This window comes from Molossus molossus, unplaced genomic scaffold (genome assembly GCF_014108415.1).
Source record: "Molossus molossus isolate mMolMol1 unplaced genomic scaffold, mMolMol1.p scaffold_m16_p_12, whole genome shotgun sequence".
NCBI lineage: Eukaryota > Metazoa > Chordata > Mammalia > Chiroptera > Molossidae > Molossus > Molossus molossus.
In genome coordinates, this window is record NW_023425347.1 from 20284957 (window position 1) to 20308612 (window position 23656).

Sequence of the window (23656 nt, forward strand, 5' to 3'; positions counted from 1 at the left end):
GCTAATTGTTTAGCATCAGCTAGCTCTGCGGATTCTTTGGATGGCACTCAAATTGCTACATGAAAGGTACGGCAAACATAGCAAACACATTTTGAACTGACATAATCAGACTGGTTCGGCTGTAATGCCCAATTAGAACATAGCTCAGCAGCACAGAACCAAAGCTCTGCATCTACACTGTGAAACCCAAATATTTCCTAACGGGCCTGCAAAAGGAACGAATTAGATGGAATATGAAAGAAAGAAATGCACTAAATATTAAATGTACTATGGTATTGTTTGTGACACCGCTTTAACATATGGCCAATGAAGACAAAGAAAGAAAGACACTAGAAAAACTGCTTGGGATCGGAGCCAGCGTCTTTGGGGTGGAAGGAAAATAGGAAGGAACACACCCTCATTTGCCTCTAACACGGTTAGCTGATCTGTTTGAAATTAGATCCACTTTCAACTGTTTTAACTTAATTATTAAGCCATTTCTTAACCTCATGAATGCAGTTTTCATGTGCTTTCAAATCTGGCCCTGAGCTAATAGACCCTTTCACTTGAGTGGTTTTGGAAATGAATGTTAGATGGAGAGGAAAGCATTTTAACGGTGCTTTTCCAAGGGTCAGAGCTCTGAAGACGTAGCCCAGTTTGTACATAAAACCCAGCACACCCGAACGTCCCGCCGGCCCTTTGTCTGGGAACGAGGTACAGCGTGCCTTCGGCTCCCTTTCGCGCGGCGGCCGTGCTGGTGCTGACCCACCTGGCTGCGTGTGTGAACCCACTGTTAGGATCAAAGTCCCAGTGGCTGAGAAACGGGGGCCTCCCAGGCACCCCAGGGGGCTTTCCATTCATCTGTGAGAAACAGGATGGCGGGGCCGGCGCTCCACTCTAGAACAGTCTCTTTTAAAAGGGGCCTAAGGAATCAGAGGAAGAAATACCTGGCAGGAAGAACAGCCAATCCGGTCCGATTACTCCTCAGTCTCTTTCTGTTACTTTGTCTCACGGTGTGAAGGAACCTCCTGCGGTGGCCTGGCTTCACCTGCCATTTTGCAGGAAATCATGGCCAATGATGGCAACATTTGAATAAAAGATTGTACGGTTTTACATTCATTGCTTACAGTAAAGCAATGCCTTGGCATGTATCATAAATCAATAATGATAATATTAGTAGCAGCCAACACTTACTGACTGCTAACCCATTTCCATGTAAATCCTATAAGGTAGGTGCTATTATCCCTGTTTACAGAAGAGAGAACTGAGGTGGAGAGAGGTTGAGTAATTTGCCCAAAGTCATATTTCTTATAAGGATTCAAACCCAGGAAATCAGAACCTAAAATCCATGTTCTTAATCGCTATATTATAGAGTGAAAACCAATGAAAGCCAAGTACTTTAAAAAAAAAAAAAAGTAAAGTAAAACAATGAAAATAAAAGCCAGGAAATCTTTGGTTTTAGAAGCTATACTCATTGAAGCCTTCATCAAATATTAATACAACTACTATGCCCTTTGTCCACACTATCTCATTTAATCCTCTGTGAACCAGCTGTGCCCATCCTACAAACGAAGAATCTGGGAGTCAAGTCGGCTGCGAAAGGTCACGTGAGCCCAAAGCCCCGGACCCCCTTCTTGAGCTCCCTCCACAAAGCCGCCCTACCTCTAGTTTCCGTAAGGCAATCCCTGACTCCTAGTACATTCGAAAAGAGAAAAGCTTTGGAATAAAACTCACTGCTTACAAGTTTAGAATTAGGGGAGAATTTTCTTTCTTGTGTATTTCTACCAGGCACGAAAGAGCTCTGACTTCTTAAGTACTGGTCTTAGAAGTGGTGGGGTTGAAGTGATCTGTCAGAACACGGGCCGTAAAAGGAGAAAACGTCAGGAGTGAAACTGGTTCTCCTTCACCGGGCAGCGTAGTCACGTTCCCTCGTCTTCCTCGGGCAGACGGGTAACTCAGATACCACTTTTCAGAGCACCGAGAAGATGGTTGATAGTGTCCATTTTCTCATCATTTAAATTTTCTCCTCTCTCTTTTTTGTGTATCTGGTGTAAGCTTACTCTGGTATATAAAAGAAAACTGCGTCCAGGAATGATCAAATAAGACCCTTGAGATTCAAAGGGCAAGGTGGTGAGGGCGGGGCTTGACCTCACGCCCATCGGGATGGCTGCTGCCAAACACAAGCAAACAAACCACAGCCCTGGAGAATAACAATGTCGGTGAGAACGAGGAGGAGCTGGGACCCTTGTGCACTGTCTGTGGGAATGTGAAACGGTACAGCCATTGTGGAAAACGGCATGGTGGTTCCTAAAAAAATTACAAATAGCACTTCTGTAGGATCTAGTCGTTCCAGTTCTGGGTATGTCCCCAAAAGAACTGAAAGCAGGGTCTCAGAGAGGTATTTCTACAACCACATTTGTACCAGCATTGTTACTAAGAGCCAAGGGGTGGAAGCGACCCCAGGTTTGCTGCCAGATAAGTGGATAAACAAATGGCGCACACACAACGAAATATTATTCAGCTTCTGAAAGAAAGGAGATTCTGAAACGCACTGCACCATGGATGAACCTTGAGGACATTATGCTGAGGGAAAGAAGCCAGTCTCAGAAAGACAGACACTGTCTGGTTAGACTCCATGAGGTACCCAGGGAACATTCACTGAGACAGAATGTGGGGTGCTGGTTGCTAGGGGCTGTGGGGAGGGTGAATGGAGAGCTATTTAATGGGTATGAAGTTTCAGTTCTGCAGGATGAAAAATGTTATGGACTAAACTGTACACTTAAAAATGGTTAAGATAGTACATTTAATGTTATGCACATTTACCACAATTCAAAAATAAAAACACGGGCTTAAAAGTTGGTAAGACCTGAATATAAGTACTGGCTTGCCTTTCCCACCTTCTCATTTTGTGACTCTGAGTAGGTTTATTGAGTTACTGATGCTCAGACTCCTTATTTGTGAAATAAGAGATAATAACAGTACCTTCCTTATAGGGTCATGAGTACAATATGAATGAATGAATGTTAATACTCAGCATAGTACGTGGCCCATAATAAGAACCCCGTAAATGTTGGCGTTGAGTCATAGCAGTAGGCATGTTGTACTCAGCCAACGGCAGAGTGGGTGCCGGCGGAGTAAAAATCCCTTGCTGTCTCTCAGGAGGTTATATGAGGAGGGAAATCCCCCTTTGGGGCTTTAATAGGGTTGGCTCACAGACTTGAAAGCTCAGAAACTGAACTTCACCCACAGAAGAGACCACATGGAAGGAATACAGGAAACCAATTTATTAACAACACAGTTATAGAGGGCTGAACAAACCTATTTTCTTCCTGCAAGCAGATTTGCATAGGAAAGCACATTATAATTAGAAGGTTGCCTGGTAAGCATGAACTCAACAGAGGGAAGTAAATGCATCGAGCACCAGGCTAGGGTATTGGATTCATTTCCAAATCGGGATGGTCTTCAGAAGTCTACTAGCCAAAGTGCCCTCTCTTCTGAGACGCAAAAGTGTTCACGGCCAATGTTAGCTTCTAGACCTTCTTTGTTTTGCTTACATGGCTGACCACTCCTGCCTTTCAATGTCCTAAATGTGGCAGGCAATTCCTCAGGCCTAGGCTGACAGTGTCTCTAAGGTAATTCTTTCTGTCTTTCTTTGACCAAAAAGATGTTGGATCTCATACAGGGCAATGTTATCCATCTCGAATACTAGAGCAATATAGACTTTCATGGATTTTGTTTAATAGCCTAACAAAAATCATTAAACATATTCACTGACTTTCTATATCCTGCTGGGCAGTAACCGTCAAGATACGCTGTTAAGTGAGAATAGCAAAAGTATGCACGACTTATTCAGGAAGGAGGTGACAAATCTATGCGCATGCATCTGTCTGTAGTGTTCACACACACCACTGAAAGAATACACTGAACGCTAAAACAAAAACAAACGACTGCTTAAATGCTGAGGGCGGTAACAGGACAGTAGTAAGTAGAAGGCAGACTCCTCAGAACATACTTTGAAGATTTAATTTTGTCAAAGATTTTACATAATTATGAAACAAAATTAGATTTTAAAAATTCTACAGATTTGGAAACAAAGTGAAACAAATGCTCCCAATTGTGTGTTAGTTTGCTGATATAGCTACAGGGAGAACAATAGCAGGTGACTTGAAAACCATTATTTGCCTGTTCGTCCCTAGAGGGATATACCCTAAGAATGAAAACAACTGCAAAACCAGCACAGCAGTTTACACTGTTACACCATACTGGTGGCAATGTTGGCATGGTTGCTATTAGACAGTTACATGAATATTACAAGATCAACAAGTGAGTAATTACATGGCGTTATCGGGAACTAGGCTTTTTAGTGTGGAAGAAAGAAGTCACAGATCTAAGAAGTTGAACTGGTGTGTTGAATTGGATGGCAGTATAAATTAAGGGGGGGGGGGGGATATTCTCAACTATCAGAGACTTCAGGACCTATGTCCAAAGGACTAAGGAGCCAATCCGATGAATTTCCACCGTCCAAAAAGGCAACCATGTGAGCACCAATTAGGTATAATAACTGCAGTGGATGAAAACACAGATACGTAGACATCTATAAGTTTATAGTAACACTTTAAAAAAACTGGTTAGTTTTGGAAGATGCTAGGCAATCAGTTCAAATTTAAAAAACTGGTAAACAGAGAGAAAGTATCAAGCCCTTGTCTCACCTTTCCCGTATGAACTGTACCTCGTGCTAAACATACCGACAAGAGCAAGCGTGTCTTCCTAGCAGTACTTTCAGCTCACACACGGGAAGGGGAGGCAGGATGAGGGTGCCACCACTTGCAGCCCCTATGACTCAGTGAAGCTAGGCCGTGCTCATCAACCACTAACACCGTAAAGGGGGGCAACCAGACATCATTACATGCCCCATAATGGAAACGCTCAGCATCATATGGAATGATCTTGTCAAAAACTCAAATCTGAATCTAATTAGGCCTCTATCTCTAACTACTAATTTATAAAACAAACAGGCAACACAGAACCCCGTTAAACAGTATGAGAGGATGCAATTAGCCAACTCCACACTGTGCGAAATGCCACAGTACAGACAGCCTGGTTTCTTCTACAAAAAAGCTGCAATATAAAAAGAGAAGAGAGAGAGTTGACAGATTAAAAATGACTTACAAAACGTACCAAATAATTGCAGTGAAATGGACCTTATTTGCATTCATCTTAAAAAACTGCAAAATCTGAATATTGCTGGATAAAAAATTAATGTTATTTTTTAGATGTGATAATACACTGTGATTATGTTTTTTAAAGGACTATTCATCTTTTAGAGATATTTTCTAATATATTTATTTATTTTTTTTAATCCTCACTCAAGGATATTTTTCCATTGATATTTATTTATTTATTTATTTATTTTTTAATCCTCACCTGAGGACATTCTTCCACTTTTTTTTGTTCAGATAGAGTGGGAGGGAGAGAGAGAGAGAGAAACATCAATGTGAAAAGGACACATTGAGTGGTTGCCACCCGCATGACCCAACCAGGGCTGGGGACAAACAGCAACCGAGATACATGCCCTTCGCGGAAACCGAACCCGGGTCTCGACCGACGCTCTAACCGCTGAGCCAAACTGGCCAGGGTTTCCATTGATTTTTAGACAGAGTGGAAAGGACGGGGGTCAGGGGGAGGAGAGAGAGAAACATCGATGTGAGAAAGACACATTGATTGGTTGCCTCCCATACAACCCAGAATGGGGCCAGGGATCGAACCTGCAACCCAGATAGGTAGGTGCCCTTGACCGACCTACCCACGACTCTTTGGTCTGCAGGCTCTAACCACTGAGAAAACCGGCCAAGGCTTCTGACATGTTTAGAGGAAACGGAATGATAAATGAGATCTCCTTGAAAACAGCCCGGGGTGGGGAGTGGTGAATGAGGGACGGGGGACACAAGACCGGCTATGAGTTGACAGCTGTTGAAAGTGGGTGCCAGGTGTGTGAGACTCTTATATTGCTCTCTCTGCTGAATATGCCTGAAAATTTCAATAACAGACACTTTCCATACTAAGAGAGAACACGATTTATTGATCCCAATCTTTGATGCTGGCTCTCAGATAATTTTTATATTATCGAATGGTCCTGGATTTGGTGCAGGTGACATTAGGTCCTGATTGCACACAGGTTTTCTTCAGGTGGAGTGAATGACTGAGCAGCAATTTTCCAAGGGAACTTGGTTGTATACACAGATCGTCACATTGAACAGGCTATGGTCTCACAAACGCAGGTTCCACGAGAGCATGGTAAGAATGTCAATGCTCTGAGCATCTTCAAACTGTGCTCTTCTCAAGGTTCCTATTCCTCTGACACCTTCACTAAACAGCTGCCCCGACATGGCCGCCAACATCCTCCCACGCCCACGTGCAACCTCCGCCTGTCTCCACTGCCACGTTTATAATCACCTTCTGAAGAATTACTGCTCCCCACCCCTTCTTCCTCCTTCGTCCCCCGCCACTTTCCAGACAAAAGTGCGTATGTGTCCTTTCTGTGATTTACACTCATCCCTCTGAACTCTGATGCCTTCCGCTGGATCGCTTTTCCATAACCTTTCTCTGCAATGAATGATCCTTACATGATACTTGTTCGAAAATGTGCCCCGTCAGGTTGGAGTTGGCATTTGGGCGCCCAGCTTCCCTAATGTTAGTCAGACTCACTTTGTCTATCTTTCCTGTTCTCTTCTCCTTCGATTCCTCCGTCCCTCTCCCCAAACTGACAAGAGGAACGGTGATGACCATAAACAAGGTCACTGTGTGTTGTTTCCACCAGGCTATCATTTCTTACCGGGCAGTCACCTTTGGACTTTCCTTTTCCATCACGTTATGGGGCTACACCGATTATTATTTGAATAAAAATACAAGGGCTGTCTATTAATATTTATAGAATTCAAAGTCCTGCCACAGTGTAGGCATTCAATCCATTTTTGTCAGAAATATTTCAGTCCCAGAATCACAGAGACAGCTGAGGTCCAGGGAACCGGAGATGCACAGAGGCTCACCAGGTCCGTCACTGCACGCGCACGGCTCTGAAATCCGGACCTGCTTCTCCCCCCAGGCTGTGTCCCTCTCGGGGGAGGCCCATCAAAAGACATCAAAAGGGCCTCACACGAGACAAAATAAGCCCAAAGTAGCGGGGGCTAACTACTTAAAGATGAATCCTAAAATTCTTAATTAAGAAAATGAGTTTAGCCCTGGCCGGTTTGGCTCAGCGGTTAGAGCGTCGGCCTGCGGTCCTGAGAGACCCGGGTTCGGTTCCCGCTAAGGGCGCATACCTTGGTTGCAGTTTGTCCCCGGCCCTGGTCAGTTGTGCGGGTGGCAGCCACTCGATGTGTTCCTTTCATGTCGATGTTTCTCTCTCTCTGTGTTCCTCTCTCTCTCCCACTCTACCTGAGCAGAAAATGGAAAAATGTCCTCCGGTGAGGATAAAGAAAAAAAAAAAGAAAATGAGTTTATTAAGGAAAATAATTTTCTAACACAACATTTTACTTTAGATGCTTTGGCCTTTCCAGATTCCTTTACGAAGTGTGCAGGGGAGGTGATCACACCAGAAAACTCAGGAACACCTAGAAAATTCAGGAAGACAGATTCTGATGGGACTGGTTCTCAAGCACTGAACGGAGTATCCTCACCGAGAAACTCACCCCTCCCTGCCTCCACACAGCATGACCCTGGTGATACAATGAACAGAACTGAAACTGGAACCATTAGGACCAGGTCACCTGCAGAGTCTGCTCTTTCTAGATGTGACTAGATTTGAGGGGAGTGACAACGGCTCCTTGGTGACGGCTGGCGGTGTTCCAGGAACAGGGTTAGGTGGCTCACGCGCACTCTGAATATGCTCCTTCCCACAACCCACGCGATGGGCATCGGTTCCCATGGGACAGACTGAACTGACGCCCAGGGGCCACGGACTAAGGTGAACTGGCGAGTTGGCTGCAAACCCAGGTCTGTCTGAGCCCAAGGCCAAGCTTCGCCCACACGGTGAAGGTGGTTTTTCGTTCCAGAGTGCCAGCACCTTCATCAGTGTTCACAGAGCCCCCGGCGCCTGAGACGTGCTTGTGACCTCTACCATCTACTTCGAGATCCTATGCAACTGGAAGCTGTTCTCTTCTTGTTTAAGTTATTTTAATTCATGTCATCAGCCAAAACTTTTTCACATCAGGACAGATTCATGAAAGAAGGCTTTCGGATCCTGAGTGTGGCAGATCTTTAAAGCTGACAAATAATAAAACATAAAGCTATGTTCCTTAACTTACATGACGTCACAATGGGGAGAATGGCCTTAACGGATGTTTCCCTTCATGTAAACACCCAGTTCGATATTCCCGACCCTTTGGCCTCGTGCATGCTGTAAGGCTATTGCCAGAGGCCCGGGGGCCAGCAGCGAGCTGACCCGTCCTCACCTCGCCTGGGACGTCCGGGGGGTCGGCCCAGAGGAGAGCTCTGGGAGGAGGAGGACAGCATGGCATGTAAGCAGGGCTGCTCCTCTGGAAGGGACAGTGTGGTTAAAAACGAATGACTACTTTACCTGCTTTATGTATTATTAATGATGATGTTTTCAAACACCATCCTTTTTAATAGGCAAAACAAAGGAATTAAATCAGGCAGGGTCTTTGAAATAGCCATTTGCCCACTACTATCATGTGTTGTGATCACTTCTATTGCAGCAATGTAAGATCAAGCTTGGAAAATGCACTGTGTAGAAAAACAAAAACATAATCCGGCTTCCTTTAAGGATATCTGATGTAAAAGCCACATTTCTAGAAATATAATTTAGATGCTGGATTTCACTGTTCCCTCTTGGCCATGCATCCCAACTCCTAAGTGTAACAGCAAACATGAATGGTTATGCTTATCAGGTGTCAGCGTCCCCTCCTGGCTGAGCAGGACGCCACCCCTGGCAGGGTCTGGACAGAGGCGAGTCCACGTCACACCATTATCAGCCGACGGCTCTGCACACAGACTCTTCACATGCACCTGTCAGGCTCATGAGGTTTGGACACCAGAGAGTATCACCATTCTAAGTGAGAATATAGATAACAGTACCCTCTTTGCCACTATTCCCAAGGTTTAATTAGCATGCCCTTGTAGTTTATTTTGAGGGAAAAGATAATACACATATTAAAACAATTTTGAAATTATACGGCCAGATAAATACCACGTATCTTTTTTCCGTATGTTAAGTCACTGCTATATACTTTTCTTGGAGTGCTGAACAATTGTGCTATAGAAAGGACATCAAATGATGCTTAGAAATGTGATACACATTTTCATTTCACACTCCATCAGCTTTTACAACTGTAGCTCAACGAAACGTAAGAGAGAGCTTGGCAAACAGCCATATTTGCCAAGGTATAAAATAGGGGTCAGGTTACTTTTTTATAGAAAGAAAAAAAATGTTTAATTTTCAGTCCACGTGACTAAAGCAGATCTTCAGCTAACACCCATAGGGTAGCGATTTGCCAGCGCTGTGCTGCGGCAGACACACGGCTGTGCAGCCAGAATCTTTAAAACATCGATACCGGACTATGTAGGCAGGGGCACTGACCTCTGTGCCCTTGGACTGTTATGTGAGAAAATGACAGCAGCCAACACAACAATAGCCGTCTGGTATGAATGAATCAAAATTATACTTTTTTTGGGGTCACATTGGCATAGAATATATTTTTTGGTGTACCACAGCATTTTAGTAATTAGTTTATGTGTGCCATGAGATGGGAAAGGTTGAACATTGCTGAACTAGAGAAAGGCACCATAGCACATATACTGACATGGTTTAGTGCCTGTTTAACTTTGGGTTTTTCTTGAACATTCTTTTTCTTTCTTTGTTTTTAGAGAGAGCGGAAGGGAGAGGGAGAGAGAGATAGAGACATCGATGAGAGAGAACACTGATTGGCCGCCTCCTGCATGCCCCCCACTGGGGATCGGGCCCACAACCTGGGCATGTGCCCTGACCGGGAATCGAACCGGCGACCTCTTGGTGCGTGGGTTGACACTCAACCACTGAGCCACTCAGGCTGGGCTCACTGTAGGTTTTTAATAAACAGCTTCTTAAAGCAAGAAAATATGTCTTCCCTCACCCCCTTCCACTCGGGACCTACTGACACAGAAACACACCGGATCTGATCTTCGTCGGTATTCAATCTTTCACCTGAAAAGAAAGTTTCTCGCCCTCTGCTCCCAGGCCAGAAGCAGGAACAGCTTATTCCCCGAACAGGCACAGAAGGAGGAGAGAGCTAGAGGCGTCAGCGGAAATGCGTTTCTCGTGCAGGTGGCGGTCTGTCGGGGATTGCAGCCTCACGCAGACGCACCGAGGGGCAGAAGGACAGCAGGAACGGTCCGGGATCGCCCTGCTCCCTCGGCGGCTGCTCGCCAGCAGCGCAGAGGAAGCATCTTTCACTCACCTCTGTCAAACCTGAGACTTCTCCTTTTGCTAATGGCTTGCTGATGGATGGCGTGTATACTTTGGCGTCTGCTACTGGCTGCCCTTTCATAAAATGCTTTCCTGATTCATAAATGTCCACTTCGACCATTTTCCCCATGAACATGGGGTTCTTTGGCACTAAAACCTTAAAAGAGAATTTTCAGAAGGCTTAATTTGTAAAATAAACTTTTAATTTTAGAACAGTTTTCAATTTATAGAATTACTGCGAGGAGAGCACAGAGAGTTCCCGTATACCCCATACTCAGACTCCCTGGGAAACATTTTCCATCAGTCGGACAGACTTGTCACAATTAATGAGCTCTTATTGGTGTATTATTATTAACCAAAATCCATACTTTCTTCGGAATTCCTCAGCTGCCAACTAATGTCCTTTTTCTATTCTGGGGCGCCACCCCAAGTGGGCTCCATCTCCCAGCTGCTCCGGGACCTGGGGACCGAGGGGGAGGGCAGGCCCTCCGGGACGCCGGCTGTCCTGAGGCATGTGGGAGGCAGAGCTGGGAAGTCCCAGCAGTCAGCCAGTCTCTTGGACAGGCCTTTGATATTCTGCGCTTGGCTGTCCCATGCAATGAAGGAAATGGAGAAAACACTGATGAAAGCCTCATACTTTTAATATCTTCCAAGTTAGCTGTCGGAGTACATGTTTGAGTAGGCACTTAAAATAAAGGCCTGCATGTCTGCGTGTATGTATGTGCGTGCATGTGTGCATGAGCATGTGTTTGGGGGGAAGAGAAAGTACATATAAGAGCAACCTTTTCAATATCCCAAACATGGACGTTTGGGGATAAACGGCTCCTTTAACTGATTGCCTTTCAGGTCTTTCACTCTGTTATAAAATGCATGTGTTTGTTGATTCTACGTCCAGGTGGAATCAGCTCCTCTGAAGGGTCCTTTGGCTAATTCACAGGAAACTGTCAGATGGTCTCTTTTCACTAGAGATTTCGATAAAAGTCCTTGTTTACCTCGAGCAAATGTTTCTCCTGCTTTGGGGCTCACAGGTAGTTTGTATGCATTATGTCTCTCCCACACCTCTATTTTAAGACTGTAGCTACTGGCCAATCTTTGAAAGGTAGGATCCAAAATAAAGAGACTAATTCTAATCCAGCAATACTTTGATGTCTTGATACAATCTTTACTTCTGGAACTCATTTTATTAGAAAAATAATTCCTAGGAAATCTTTGATACTTAGTTGTAGAGACAAAAAAGTCAGACGAGAGCGGCAGTCCCCAGCCAGCTTCTCTGAGGCCACGGTGGGTCTCGGTGGGTCTCGGTGGGTCTGAGTGATTTTTCATGACCACTGAGCACACTGCTTCATCAAAGTGTAGGAAGAAGGTCACCCGGGTGGCGAGTTACTCAGGGCAAGCTGATGAACTAAGAGAGCTTTAGTATCAGAATATGAAAGCCCTTTTAAATCAGTTTTTATAAAACGAAAAAAATCTCTAGAGTAAACTATCCCGGGGAGCTCTGGTGCGATTCTGGGGGGAAAGAACTCTCCTTGATCCTGCTGCCTTGATCTGAATGAAGGGCTCAGTGTTTTTCCCCCTCCGGTTTTAATAATTGGAAAAAGCCTGGCTGCTTTAAATTGGAGGAAACAGCTAATGAGGCATGCCATTGCCTTTAAAATGAAGGGGGAAAAAGTTCCCCGCTGAGGCAAAAACCCAGATGGCAAGAGAGCGGGAAGAGGCAAGGAAAATCCAATCGCGCCCCTCCCCAGGGCCGAGCGGAACGCTGGCCCGAATAGGAAGCCGGCTCTCTGGAGTCAATTAACGAGATGGAAAATGGGGAGGACTCCGCTCAAGCAGGAGTGCTGGAAATCCTCCCTCCACTCTCTCTCCGCTGGGCACTGAACGGGCTTGTTTAGTCTGGGTCTTGCAAAGCTGCCCCCACCCAGGGCCCAGTCTGAGATGGTTCCTGGTGGAACATCAGTGCTGGAGGCCCCTCGGCTAGGCCGTCCCTGCTCTGACACGTGCAGCAGCTGCCCCTGCCACCCCGACCTGGCGCCCACGTGCGTCTTTGGAGCTTTCTCCAGCTCTAATTCCAGCCGTGGTCTACAGGGGAAAACAGTCACTTCTCATGTGATGACAAAGGAACATAAAAGCAGGGAAACCCATTTGATCTTAAACGTCAAGACAATCCAGGAATGGCCCCTGAAATCCCTGTCCCCACGAACGTGTCCCACCTGAGAGGGACATCCCACCCCCACCCCCAGGGCCCCTGAGGGAGGCATGCTGCCTTCGCTGTCATTTCTGAGTCGCTCTGCCGCCCGGGCAAGTGAAGTCCCAAACGCTGGGGCAGAGGTGTGGCTGCTGGTGAGCAGGGCGGGCCAGGCCAGCTCACGGGCAGGGGCAACCCCAGGACTGGCCTTGAGAAGGCTCTAATACAGCTGGTTCCATCCTCACACTGCTCTCTGGAGCTGTGCACACAATTTGAGCTGAATCCAAGGAATAGACTCTTTTCCTTTTGCTCCCAGCACTTTTATCAAGGTGAGAGTTAAGCAAAAAACAAAAAACTAAAACAAAACAAAACTAAAAAACCAACCAACCAATAACCTGTGTGAGTGCCCCGACAGTAAGAGGAAGTCCCTGCCCTTCCATGCCGATGTGGCCATGCAGACATCCTTCCTGTCGCTGGACAGGACCTTCCCCTCGGCGCTGCCAGGCTGTGGGGACTTTGGCAGGGAAAGCTGCCTGTTCCAAATCCCCAAAGCCTAAGGCTGGCCCTGTCACAGACTAATGAGGACCCAAACACACATATTCCTTTATAAAGAATGTTTTGTAGACTAAGCCACAAAGATAAGCCCGTGTTAGCCTGGGGGCTTGCTGCTATAAAATCGCCTTGCTGCAAAGAGATGCTCCAGCCCACCCCCTCTCCCAGGCTTCAGTCCCTTCTGCTTAAACACACTTTTACATCTTGGAGAAAACCTAAGAACACAGAAGTATCTCTTACCTGCTCATAGAATCGATTGTGTGCAACATAAAACTTGGAATCAAAAGATTCTTCGGTTACTAACACTTGTTGTCTTTCACCAATCTGGGAAGAGAAGGGGAGAAAAAAGGAATGATGAGGACAAACACCTGAGGATTCAAAATAAACACCAGCCCCGTAAGTAGCATCCTCTTGAATTTAACGTAGACTCTAAATTGCTAGTTACCGAACAGCTAATATAAGAATCATGGATTCAAATGTCCTGAAAGACATTATTAACTATTTGGTAATAAAAATGAACATAGTATGAAATATTATTTTCTTACTTAAGTATGAAACAAAACCTGATCTTATTTCCTCCTTCAACATAAGATAATTAAGGCTTCTAAGACATACAAAAATCTTCTAAATATCACTTTGTTTCTTAAAACAAAGTTGCAAAACAAGCCAGAACAAGCTGATTCAAATCCAAATTCATGAAAATATTTTGGCAATATGAGAGGGCAGTAATAAACATTAATTTGAGTTATGAGGGATGTAACACTAAAGAAAACGCCTCCAAAAACTAGTCATTAAGTCCGTGTACCTAAACATTTCGCATACTATCCTGAAATTACTGATTAATTCACACAGCTATTTATTTATTATATACATTTTCCGTCACAGGCAACTGTCTCTTCTATGTTGCAGCCATGACCCCATATTCACATTTTTAAAGAGAAATACAGCAAAAATATGGGACTGTTACTTCTCTACAGGATCAATCTACATTTATCTATATTTATGATCTACGCATGCATTTTTAATAACCAAGAAGTTAAATCGGACAAAACATGAGATAAAGAAATGTGACTATTCTAAAATATTCTATCACTTCCAAGTTTATTCCACTGTGAAATGTAACATTTAAAGTATCAATTACCGCCCTGGCCGGTTTGGCTCAGCGGTTAGAGCGTCAGCCTGCGGTCCGGAGAGACCCAGGTTCGGTTCCCGCTAAGGGCGCGTACCTCGGTTGCAGTTTGTCCCCGGCCCTGGTCGGTCGTGTGGGTGGCAGCCACTCGATGTGTCCCTTTCATATCGATGTCTCTCTCTCTCTCTCTGTTCCTCTCTCTCCCTCCCACTCTACCTGAACAAAAAATGGAAAAATGTCCTCGGGTGAGGATAAAAAAAAATAAATAAATAAATAAAGTATCAATTACTTATTTTTGCAAGGTTGTCAAAATGTCTGATGTAGCAAACCAGCTGTATTGAATGACTATGCCCATCATTATTTTTGCCATCGCGACTTGGTAAATATAACCCTCCATATTAAAGCACATGGGCATGAAGATTTTTAAAAAGCAATCCCCAGTCTCATATGTAACATACTTGCCACCAAGTTCAGGCAATTCTCATTTAAGAAACACAAACACAGCTGCACTAAATAGACCACCTAACAATTAAAAAAAAAAAAAAGTCCCACTCTCTTTAACATACAATGCCAATACCTAAATACACCATAACTACTTTTTTTTTTTTTTTTTTTTACTGTAACATTCAAAATGTAGCCCCTTTAGCCAAAGATTGTAGGGTTTCTAGGATGATATTTATCAACGACTTATTTCACTATCTGAAAACCAATAATAGCTCCCGCAACATTAATTTCTTTCAAAAATTAAGTAGCCACCAAAGAAAGTTCTCCCAACTTCTATTTTTGAGCTTTGTTTGATAAAAAGACTGGTGAATGCTGGGTTTCACTGAAGTATACTTTCCTGCAAGAAAACTTAGAATGTTTGCATACACTTCACAGTGTGAGTTGCTTATAACTTAGGATAAGTATCTGTTGATGGTTCTTAAGGAAATCTGCAATTACACTTCATCTAACATTAAGGAAATTATTCTGACAACAAACAATATGGGTTTGCAGAGGCACTGAAACTTACGCTGTTTCTTTCGTCTTGTTCGAGTTAACGTGGACTGTGACAGTCCCTGTTTTGGGGCTGTTCTGTTTTATCTGGAGATCATGCCACTATATACACAGTTAGAAGACTTGCCATGTTTATACCGCAGGGGGGCAGGGCCTTCGATCAACCATCAGAGAGCTATTTTTAGGTGAGTATTTAATTATTATTTGCCAAAGGAATTCAGGAAAACTGCTCTGTGCTGTAATTTGTAGTGGCAAACAACTCTTCAGTCACCCTTTGGTCTTCTCAGCCCTCGATGTTTCACCTCATTGGCGAGGCTCCTGAAATTCCTGGGCAGAATGAGCCCAAGAAAGCTAAGGCCTTGATCAAAAGCTGCTACCATCTATCCACACCCTCTAAAAAACACCAACAGAAAGTAATAAATGTTCTCAATATTTGTTTAAGACTAAAGTTACAATGAACTGAATATAAAATACAACTGTTAAGAGAATCAGCTATTTCAAGTCACCTTTAAACAACGATGTTAAGGAAGCGAGAGTCCGGTGGGTCTCGGGAAGAGGTGACTTTGCCTTGGTGACAATAAGGAAACGTATGGGCCAAGGACATGTATAGTAAACCTCACATCTTTCATTTCACTTTTTAAAAATGAGCACCACCCCCCCACACACACACTTTCCAACTGTTTTCTCCTCAACCCCACAAGATAATCCAGTGTGGTTAAGATCTGCATGTAACACGATTGAGGGCAGTCATCCAGACCTGCCTACCAGTGCCTCTGCTGTCCAGCAAGGAATCCCAGTCTAAGAGGGAAAAGGCAGGGCATCTGAAGACAAAAAGACAAGGCCACATGCATCCTTAGACAACAGGACAATAAGCATCCAGGCAGGTATTATGCTAATGACAGAGATAATCCCCAAAATTGATCAGATCAGACTGTTCTACAGATAATGATGGAGATGAGGTATCTCATCTGACATTCTGCTATCCTGCTGAGAAATAGCTTCTATGGCTACCTCACTATCACTGATAGAACCTCCCTCACAACTGGACCCACTGACAGGAATGTGAGTACATCAAAGGCTGAAGACAAGCCCCCTGCAGAACAAGATCACAAAAAGGATGCTTGTGTAATTTTAAAAATGAACAAATTCCTGCAAACGTATGAGGTTGAAAACAATGGTTTTTATAAACTTTGTGACTAATTGCACAATATGGCTGTTCAGCAGAGATGATTAAGATGAAAGTGAAATTGTAAACCCAAAACTGGTCTAGACAGTGGCTTTAAGATAACCAGAACAGTCAAGGATAGGAAGAAAAGGGAAGAGGGAACATACTTCAACGTAATAAAAGCCATATATGACAAAACCACAGCCAACATCATACTCAACGGGCAAAAACTACAAGCATTTTTCTTAAGATTGGGAACAAGACAGGGATGTCTGCTTTCACCACTCTTATTCAACATAGTACTAGAAGTCCTAGCCACAGCAATCAGACAAGAAGAAGAAATAAAAGGCATCCAAATTGGAAAGGAAGAAGTAAAACTGTCAATATTTTGATGACATGATACTGTATATAGAGAACCCTAAAGATCCCACCAAAAAAACAACAACAAACTACTAGAACTGATAAATGAATTCAGTAAAGTAGGCAGGATACAAAATAAATATCCAGAAATCAATTGCATTTTTATACATCAATAATGAACTGTCAGAAAGGAAACTAAAAAAACAATCCCATTCATAGTTGCTTTAAAAAAATACCTAGGAATAAGTTTAACCAAGGATGTAAAAGACCGGTACTTAGAAAATCTTAAGACATTGGAGAAAGAAGTTGAGGAAGATACACATAAGTGGAAGCATATATCATGTTCGTGGATAGAAAGCATTACCATCATTAAAATGCCCGTACTACCCAAAGAAATCTAGACTCAGTGCAATTCCTATCAAGATACTAATGGTGTATATCACAGAACTAGAACAAATATTCCAAAAAATTTATGTGGAACCACAACAGGCCCTGAATAGCCACAGCAATCTTGAGAAAGAAAAAGTTGGAGGAATCATGCTACCTAATATCAAACTATACTACAAAGCCATAGTTATCAAAACAGCATGGTCCTGGCATAAAAAAAAGGCATCTAGATCAATGTAACAGCACAGAGAGCTCATGAATAAACCCATACCTTTATGGTCAATTAATATTTGACAAAAGAGGCAAATACATACAATGTGGTAAAGACAATCTATTCAATAAATGGTGTTGGTAAAATTGGACAGATATGTGCAAAAAAAAAAAAAAAAAAAATGAAGCTAGACCACCTTCTTACACCATACACAAGAATGAACTCAAAATGGATAAGGATTTAAATGTCAGTCTCGAAATCAGAGAGATCCTATAAAATATAGGCAGTAAATCTCAGACATTTCTCCTAGCCATATTTTTTCTGATGTATTTCCTGGGGCAAGGGAAACAAAAGAAAAAAAATAAACAAATGGGACTACATCAAAATAAAAGTTTTTGAACAGCAAAGGAAACCATCAATAAAATGAAAAGACAACCCACTGAATCAGAGAAAATATATGCCAGTGATAGAGCTGATAAGAGGTTAATATCTAAAATTTATAAAGAACTTATAAAACTCAACACCAAATAAACAAACAATTCAATTAAAAAATGGGCAAAGGACCTGAGTTGACACTTCTCCAAAGAGAACATACAGATGGTCGATAGACATATGAAAAGATGCTAAACATCACTAATCATCAGTGAGACGCAAATTAAAACCACAATGAGTCCTGGCCAGGTGGCTCAGTTGGTTGGAGTGTTGTCCTGTACACCAAAAGGTTGTGGGTTTGACTCCTGGTCAGGGCACATAGGGGCAGCAACCAATTGATATTTCTCTCTCACATTGATGTTTCTCTCTCTTTCTCCCTTTCCTTCTCTCTAAAAATCAATTAAAAAACAAAACGTATCCTCAGATGAGGATAAAAAAAACCCACCACAATATCATCTCACATCTGTCAGAATGGCTATCATCAATAAATTAACAAACACCAAGTGTTGGCAAGGATGTGGAGAAAAGAGAACCTTCTGTTGAGGGTTGATGGTAACACAGATCAGTACAGCCACTGTGGAAACCCGTATGTAGTTATGTCAAAATGTTAAAAATGGAACTGCTACCATGGCCTATTTGGCTCAGCGGTTAGAGTGTGGGTCTGTGGACCACAGAGTCCTGGGTTTGGTTCCCGCTAAGAGCACGTACCTCGGCTGTACTTTGTCCCTGGCCTGGGTTGGGGTTGTGTGGGTGGCAGCCAGTCGGTGTGTCTCTCTCACATAGATGTTTCTCTCCCTCTCTTCCTCCCTCTCTCCCTTCTGCTTTATCTGAAGACAAAAATGCAAAAAATAAAATAAAACAAAAATAAAACTAAAAATGGAACTGCCGTATGACCCAGCAATTCCACTTCTGGGAGTATATCTGAAGAAACCCAAACCACTAATTAGAAAGTGTAGATGCAAGTCTTATTTACAATAGCCAAGATTTGGAAGCAGCCTAAGTGTCCATCAGTAGATGAGTAGATTAAAAACCTATGGTACATTTACATGATAGAATACTACGCAGCCATAAAAAAGAACTCTTAACCTTTGCAACAGCATGAATGGACCTGGTGAATGTTATGCTAAGTGAAATAAGCCACTTGGAGAAAGACAGGTACCATCTAATTCCATTCATAAGTGGAATCTAATAAACAAAATAAACTACAAACAAAATTAAGAAGACTCACAGATAGAGGGCAGGCTGACAGCTGTCGGAGGGGAGGACTGGGTGAAAAAGGTAAAAGAATTAAGCAAAAAAACAAAAACAAAAACAAAAAAAGCCACATACACAAAAAACAAAAACAACCAACCAAACAAAAACTCATACACACTAAACATACAGTACAATATACAAATTTTTAAAAAAAAGGAAGAAAGGGGAAAATGATGAGAAGTGAGAGGGAATGGTCAGAAGCAGGAATGCACAGTTCTAGAAAAAATCTGGGGGAGAGGAAGGGTTATTCAAAAATACCCAATGCCACATATTTGAATTAGGCAGATGAGCGGGAGGACTCAGGGTTTGGGTAGATTTTTTTTTTTTCTTTATTGATTTTAGAGAGAGAAGAAGGGAGGAGAGAGAGATAGAAACATCGATGAGAGAGAACATCGACTGGCTGCCCCTGCATGCCCCCCACTAGGGATCCGGCCCACAACCTGGGCATGTGCCCTGACTGGGAATCAAACCGGCGACCTCTTTGTGCATGGGTTGACACTCAACCACTGAGCCACACCAGCTGGGCTGGGTAGATTGTTTTTAAGATAAAAGAGATTTGACTACATTTTGGGCCTTTACATTCCTCATCAAAAAAATGAGTTTAGCCCTGGCTGGTTTGACTCAGTGGTTAGAGCGTCGGCCTGTGGTCCAGAGAGACCCGGGTTCAGTTCCCGCTAAGGGCACGTACCTCGGTTGCAGTTTGTTCCTGGCCCTGGTTGGGTCGTGCAGGTGGCAGCCACTTGATGTGTCCCTTTCACGTCGATGTTTCTCTCTCTCTTCCTCTCTCTCCCTCCCACTCTGTCTTCTGAACAACAACAACAAAAAAAATGAAAAAATGTCCTCGGGTGAGGATTAAAAAAAAAAAAAAAAGAGTTTGGCAGAAGTGACATGCAGGTGGAGAGAGGGGTAGGGCTGAAGCGGAACTGGGTCATATTGAAAGGACCTCTTGGTTCCAAAATTCTAAGTCACCATTCATGGTAAATATGTAGGTTAGGGACTGGTATGCCCACAAGGTTTCAGATGAAGGAAATATGCTCTCTAAATCCAGACTCTTTTTTCTTACAGTAAATGTATGCTTAGAGCCTTCTGTAAATTACAGCTACTTTCTTGCTGCACTTAAAGCAACAACCTAATCTTTAATACCCACCAAGAAACATTTACAAAGTCTCCCTAAAAACTGAACCTAAAGAAGGTTATCAAAATCTTTCCACTGAAGCAACCCCACCTTTTATAATCCTAAGAAAGATGTCCCTCTTTGTTAATCCTCACCCAAGGACACTTTTCCATTTATTTTCAGATAGAGTGGAATGGAGGGAGGGAGGGAGGGAGTGAGATGAACATCAATGTGAGAAAGACACATTGATGGGTTGCCTCCCACAAGACCCTGACCAGGGCCAGGATTAAACCTGCAATCCAGGTATGTGTCCTTGACCGGAATCAAACCCATGATCCTTTGCTCTGAGGGCCAACACTCTAACCACTGAGCCAAACAAGCCAGGGGTCTCTTTTGTTTTTTTTTAAAAATTAGTTATTGATTGATTGATTGATTTTAGAGAGTGAGTAAAGGGGGGAAGGAGAGAGAGTGAGAAACATCAATCTGTTGTCTCACTTATTTATGCATTCATTGGTTGCTTCTTGTATGTGCCCTGAGTGGGGATTGAACCAGTAACCTTGGTGTTTTGGGACAATGTTCTAACCAACTGAGCTACTGGGCCAGGGCACCCTTTTCCTTTTCATTTGCTTTATAGGTATGTAATTTATAGTTGGTTTGCCCTGGCTGGTTTGGCTCATGGGTTAGAGCATTGGCCGTGGATCGAAGTGTCTTTGGTTCAATTCCCAGTCAAAGGCACAACCTGGGTTGTAGGTTCAGGGCAGGGTCGTGGGGGATGCAGCTTATCGATGTTTCTCTCTCTCTCTCCCTTACACTCTATCTAAGAATCAACAGAAAAATATCCTTGGGTAAGGATTAACGATAACAACAAAAAATGCTTATTTAATTTCTACATCATTTTGGAGTTTAAGAACTTGGGGGTGGGAACACAACTCCCTGCTAAATGTAGCAATTGTGTGTGACACTCAGTTTCCAACTGGCTGAGTTTGACCTTCAGGACATTTGTCAAGACTTTTGAAAGTGGCCGTCAGTCCTGGTACCTGCTGTAACGAGCTAGGCATACTCTGTGCTTTATTCATCAAATGTCAATGGAGAAAGTAATTTTTCCTAGAATGTGCAGAACTTCATTTAGTCCATGGTAACCTGACTTCAAAAAGACACTGTATGAAAAACAAATTATAAAAACCTTCTTGTGAAACCAGCCATCTATTCCACAGATCTGGTCAACTGAAGTGAGGGAGGATGCAAGACCCCCGCGCCCCAGACCCCACGTCCTGGTGACTCATGGACTTCCTGGGGCCAGGACTGGCCGTGGGAGAATGCGGGCACAGCTCTCTGGGCTCCTTGAAAGAGCATCAGAAAAGCTCTTATGCTTTTTTTTTTTTAAGTCTTTATTTTTAATTTTTTTTCTGTATTATTTTAGAGAGAGAGGGAGAGAGAACTAGAAACATCGATGAGAGAGAACATCGACTGGCTGCCTCCTGCATGCCCCTCACCGGGCATCGGGCCCACAACCTGGGCATGTGCCCTGACCGGGAATCCAACCGGTGACCTTTTGGTGTATGGGTCGAGGCTCAACCACTGAGCCACATCCATCGGGTTCTTATGCTTTTTTTTAAACCACAAAATCAGAAAATAAAGACACTTTCCCCCTAACTAGCCAACAGCAATCTCTGATTTCAGAGGAAGACCAGGGGCCACCAGACGCAGTGACGCGCAGGCGCAGAGAGAACAGGACGCCTCAACTGCTCCCACGACCTGAGGCCTCCTGTTGAATGGCCTGCTGCGGAGAACACACAGCATCATGGATCTAATTCTGCAGCGCGTGGCTTTTTTTTTTTTTTTTCCCAGTAGACAGACATCTGTGACAAACAAAAAGCAATGTTTTTTACATTCAGTTTTTGGGTAGATTTTTCAGTACTGTTGTTACATAATCAGCTAAGCTGTCACATCTATGATTAACATTTCCCACGCACCTGGGGTTGTGAGAAAGATCACTAGCCATATGGCCAGATCTCTGTCTGTCTGTGTCTCTCTCTTACACACACACACACACACACACACACACACACACACATACAAACACGTGCGCGATAAAAAAGCAGTGGTTTCCAACAGAATGTGGTCGCTGCATGAATGCTCATTCAAGTACACTCTATTTCTCCATTTGCCCTAAAACAAACAATATTCTACATGCCTATATAAGGACTTAAAGAGAGAAATGAAAGAGAATTGCTTCAAGACAGGCAGGCAATACCAAAATTAAACAAAACATTACAGTCTCTGGACCTTCACTTTTAACCCAGTCAGAAGTGTTACTGGTATAAGTACTCCTTGGACTAAAAGAAGCAAAAAGTCTATTTTAAACTCGTATTTTTATGACTGTAATTATAAACTTTACATCAAGTTTACTTTTCTCTTGTACTTCTTTGTTTTTTCCCCTTCTCACTTGTGTTTTCCTTAAACAGAAAAGCTGAGATGTGGCTTTGGAAAAGAATTTTAATTCAGTTTCTACTCTGAAGAGTTAGATTAGGTTTGAGTTCAATATTTCAATATAACTACCCAGGGTATCCAAAAAAGCATTTACAAAGGACAGCTATATGAGGACCAGTGTAAGAAAGAATATTTATTTCTTGAAAACACAAGAAGGTAAAAACATTATTTTGCTTCCCATAAAAAGTTTCTAGCAATTAATTTTTCTGTCCAATTGCCTGAGGGAGAAAATGGAGATTAAAATGCACATATCAAAGCTCTTAGAATTATTTACATCATGTTCCCAATAAACTGGAATTCTATGTCTATTTATCCTACAAAATATTCTGACATGCTACTTCTGCAGCTATATGGGTTATTTTTTGTTAATTGTAGATAATAAAAAACATTTTTTTTTTTTTACCTGACTGGTTTCTGAATGCATGACTCCGGGAAATGTCAAATGTCTTTCTTTAGTTCCAGTCAAATTCATGTTTGTTTTTTTTATTTTTTATCCCCCCACCCCCCCCCCCCAAAGCTGCCTGGAACATGTTAAACGCAAGGCTGTGACCTTAAACTCTGAAATAATATTTCTAGTGTCTGTGCAGAAACCTGCCCTCACATACACCTTCAGACTAATTACTGCAGTGTAATGTTGCCAGTGAACCACTGTAATTACACTTGGAGAAAAGTATGGTCTTGTTCTTCCCTCGCTAATGAAAATGATAACCTTTCCATTTTGATCCATCATTCACAATAGGCAGAGCATGTGCTGCTGGGTCTCCAGGGTATACAGTAATTTTCCCGGCTGTTTGTGTACACTTCTGTTTTCTGGCCCTGCAAAAGCTGGAATTAAAGAACCAGGCATACTTATGCTAAAAACAGTCAACAGCAATAACAGCAATAACATTAAAATTTAATATCATCCATACTCCACAATGCCATTCAATAATGAAATAGGGCC

General features: G+C 43.0%; 1 protein-coding gene across 1 annotated transcript in view; it reads right to left on the reverse strand.

Moving 5' to 3' along the window:
- Window positions 1–23656, reverse strand: part of CDKAL1 (CDK5 regulatory subunit associated protein 1 like 1) — a 621394-nt gene that overhangs the window by 25860 nt on the left and 571878 nt on the right. The window contains exons 15-16 of the mRNA XM_036255396.1: window positions 13416–13499; window positions 10431–10595 (exon numbers count right to left, since the gene is read on the reverse strand). Of these exons, the coding sequence (XP_036111289.1) occupies window positions 10431–10595; window positions 13416–13499 (249 nt within the window). The remainder of the gene's footprint in view (window positions 1–10430; window positions 10596–13415; window positions 13500–23656) is intronic.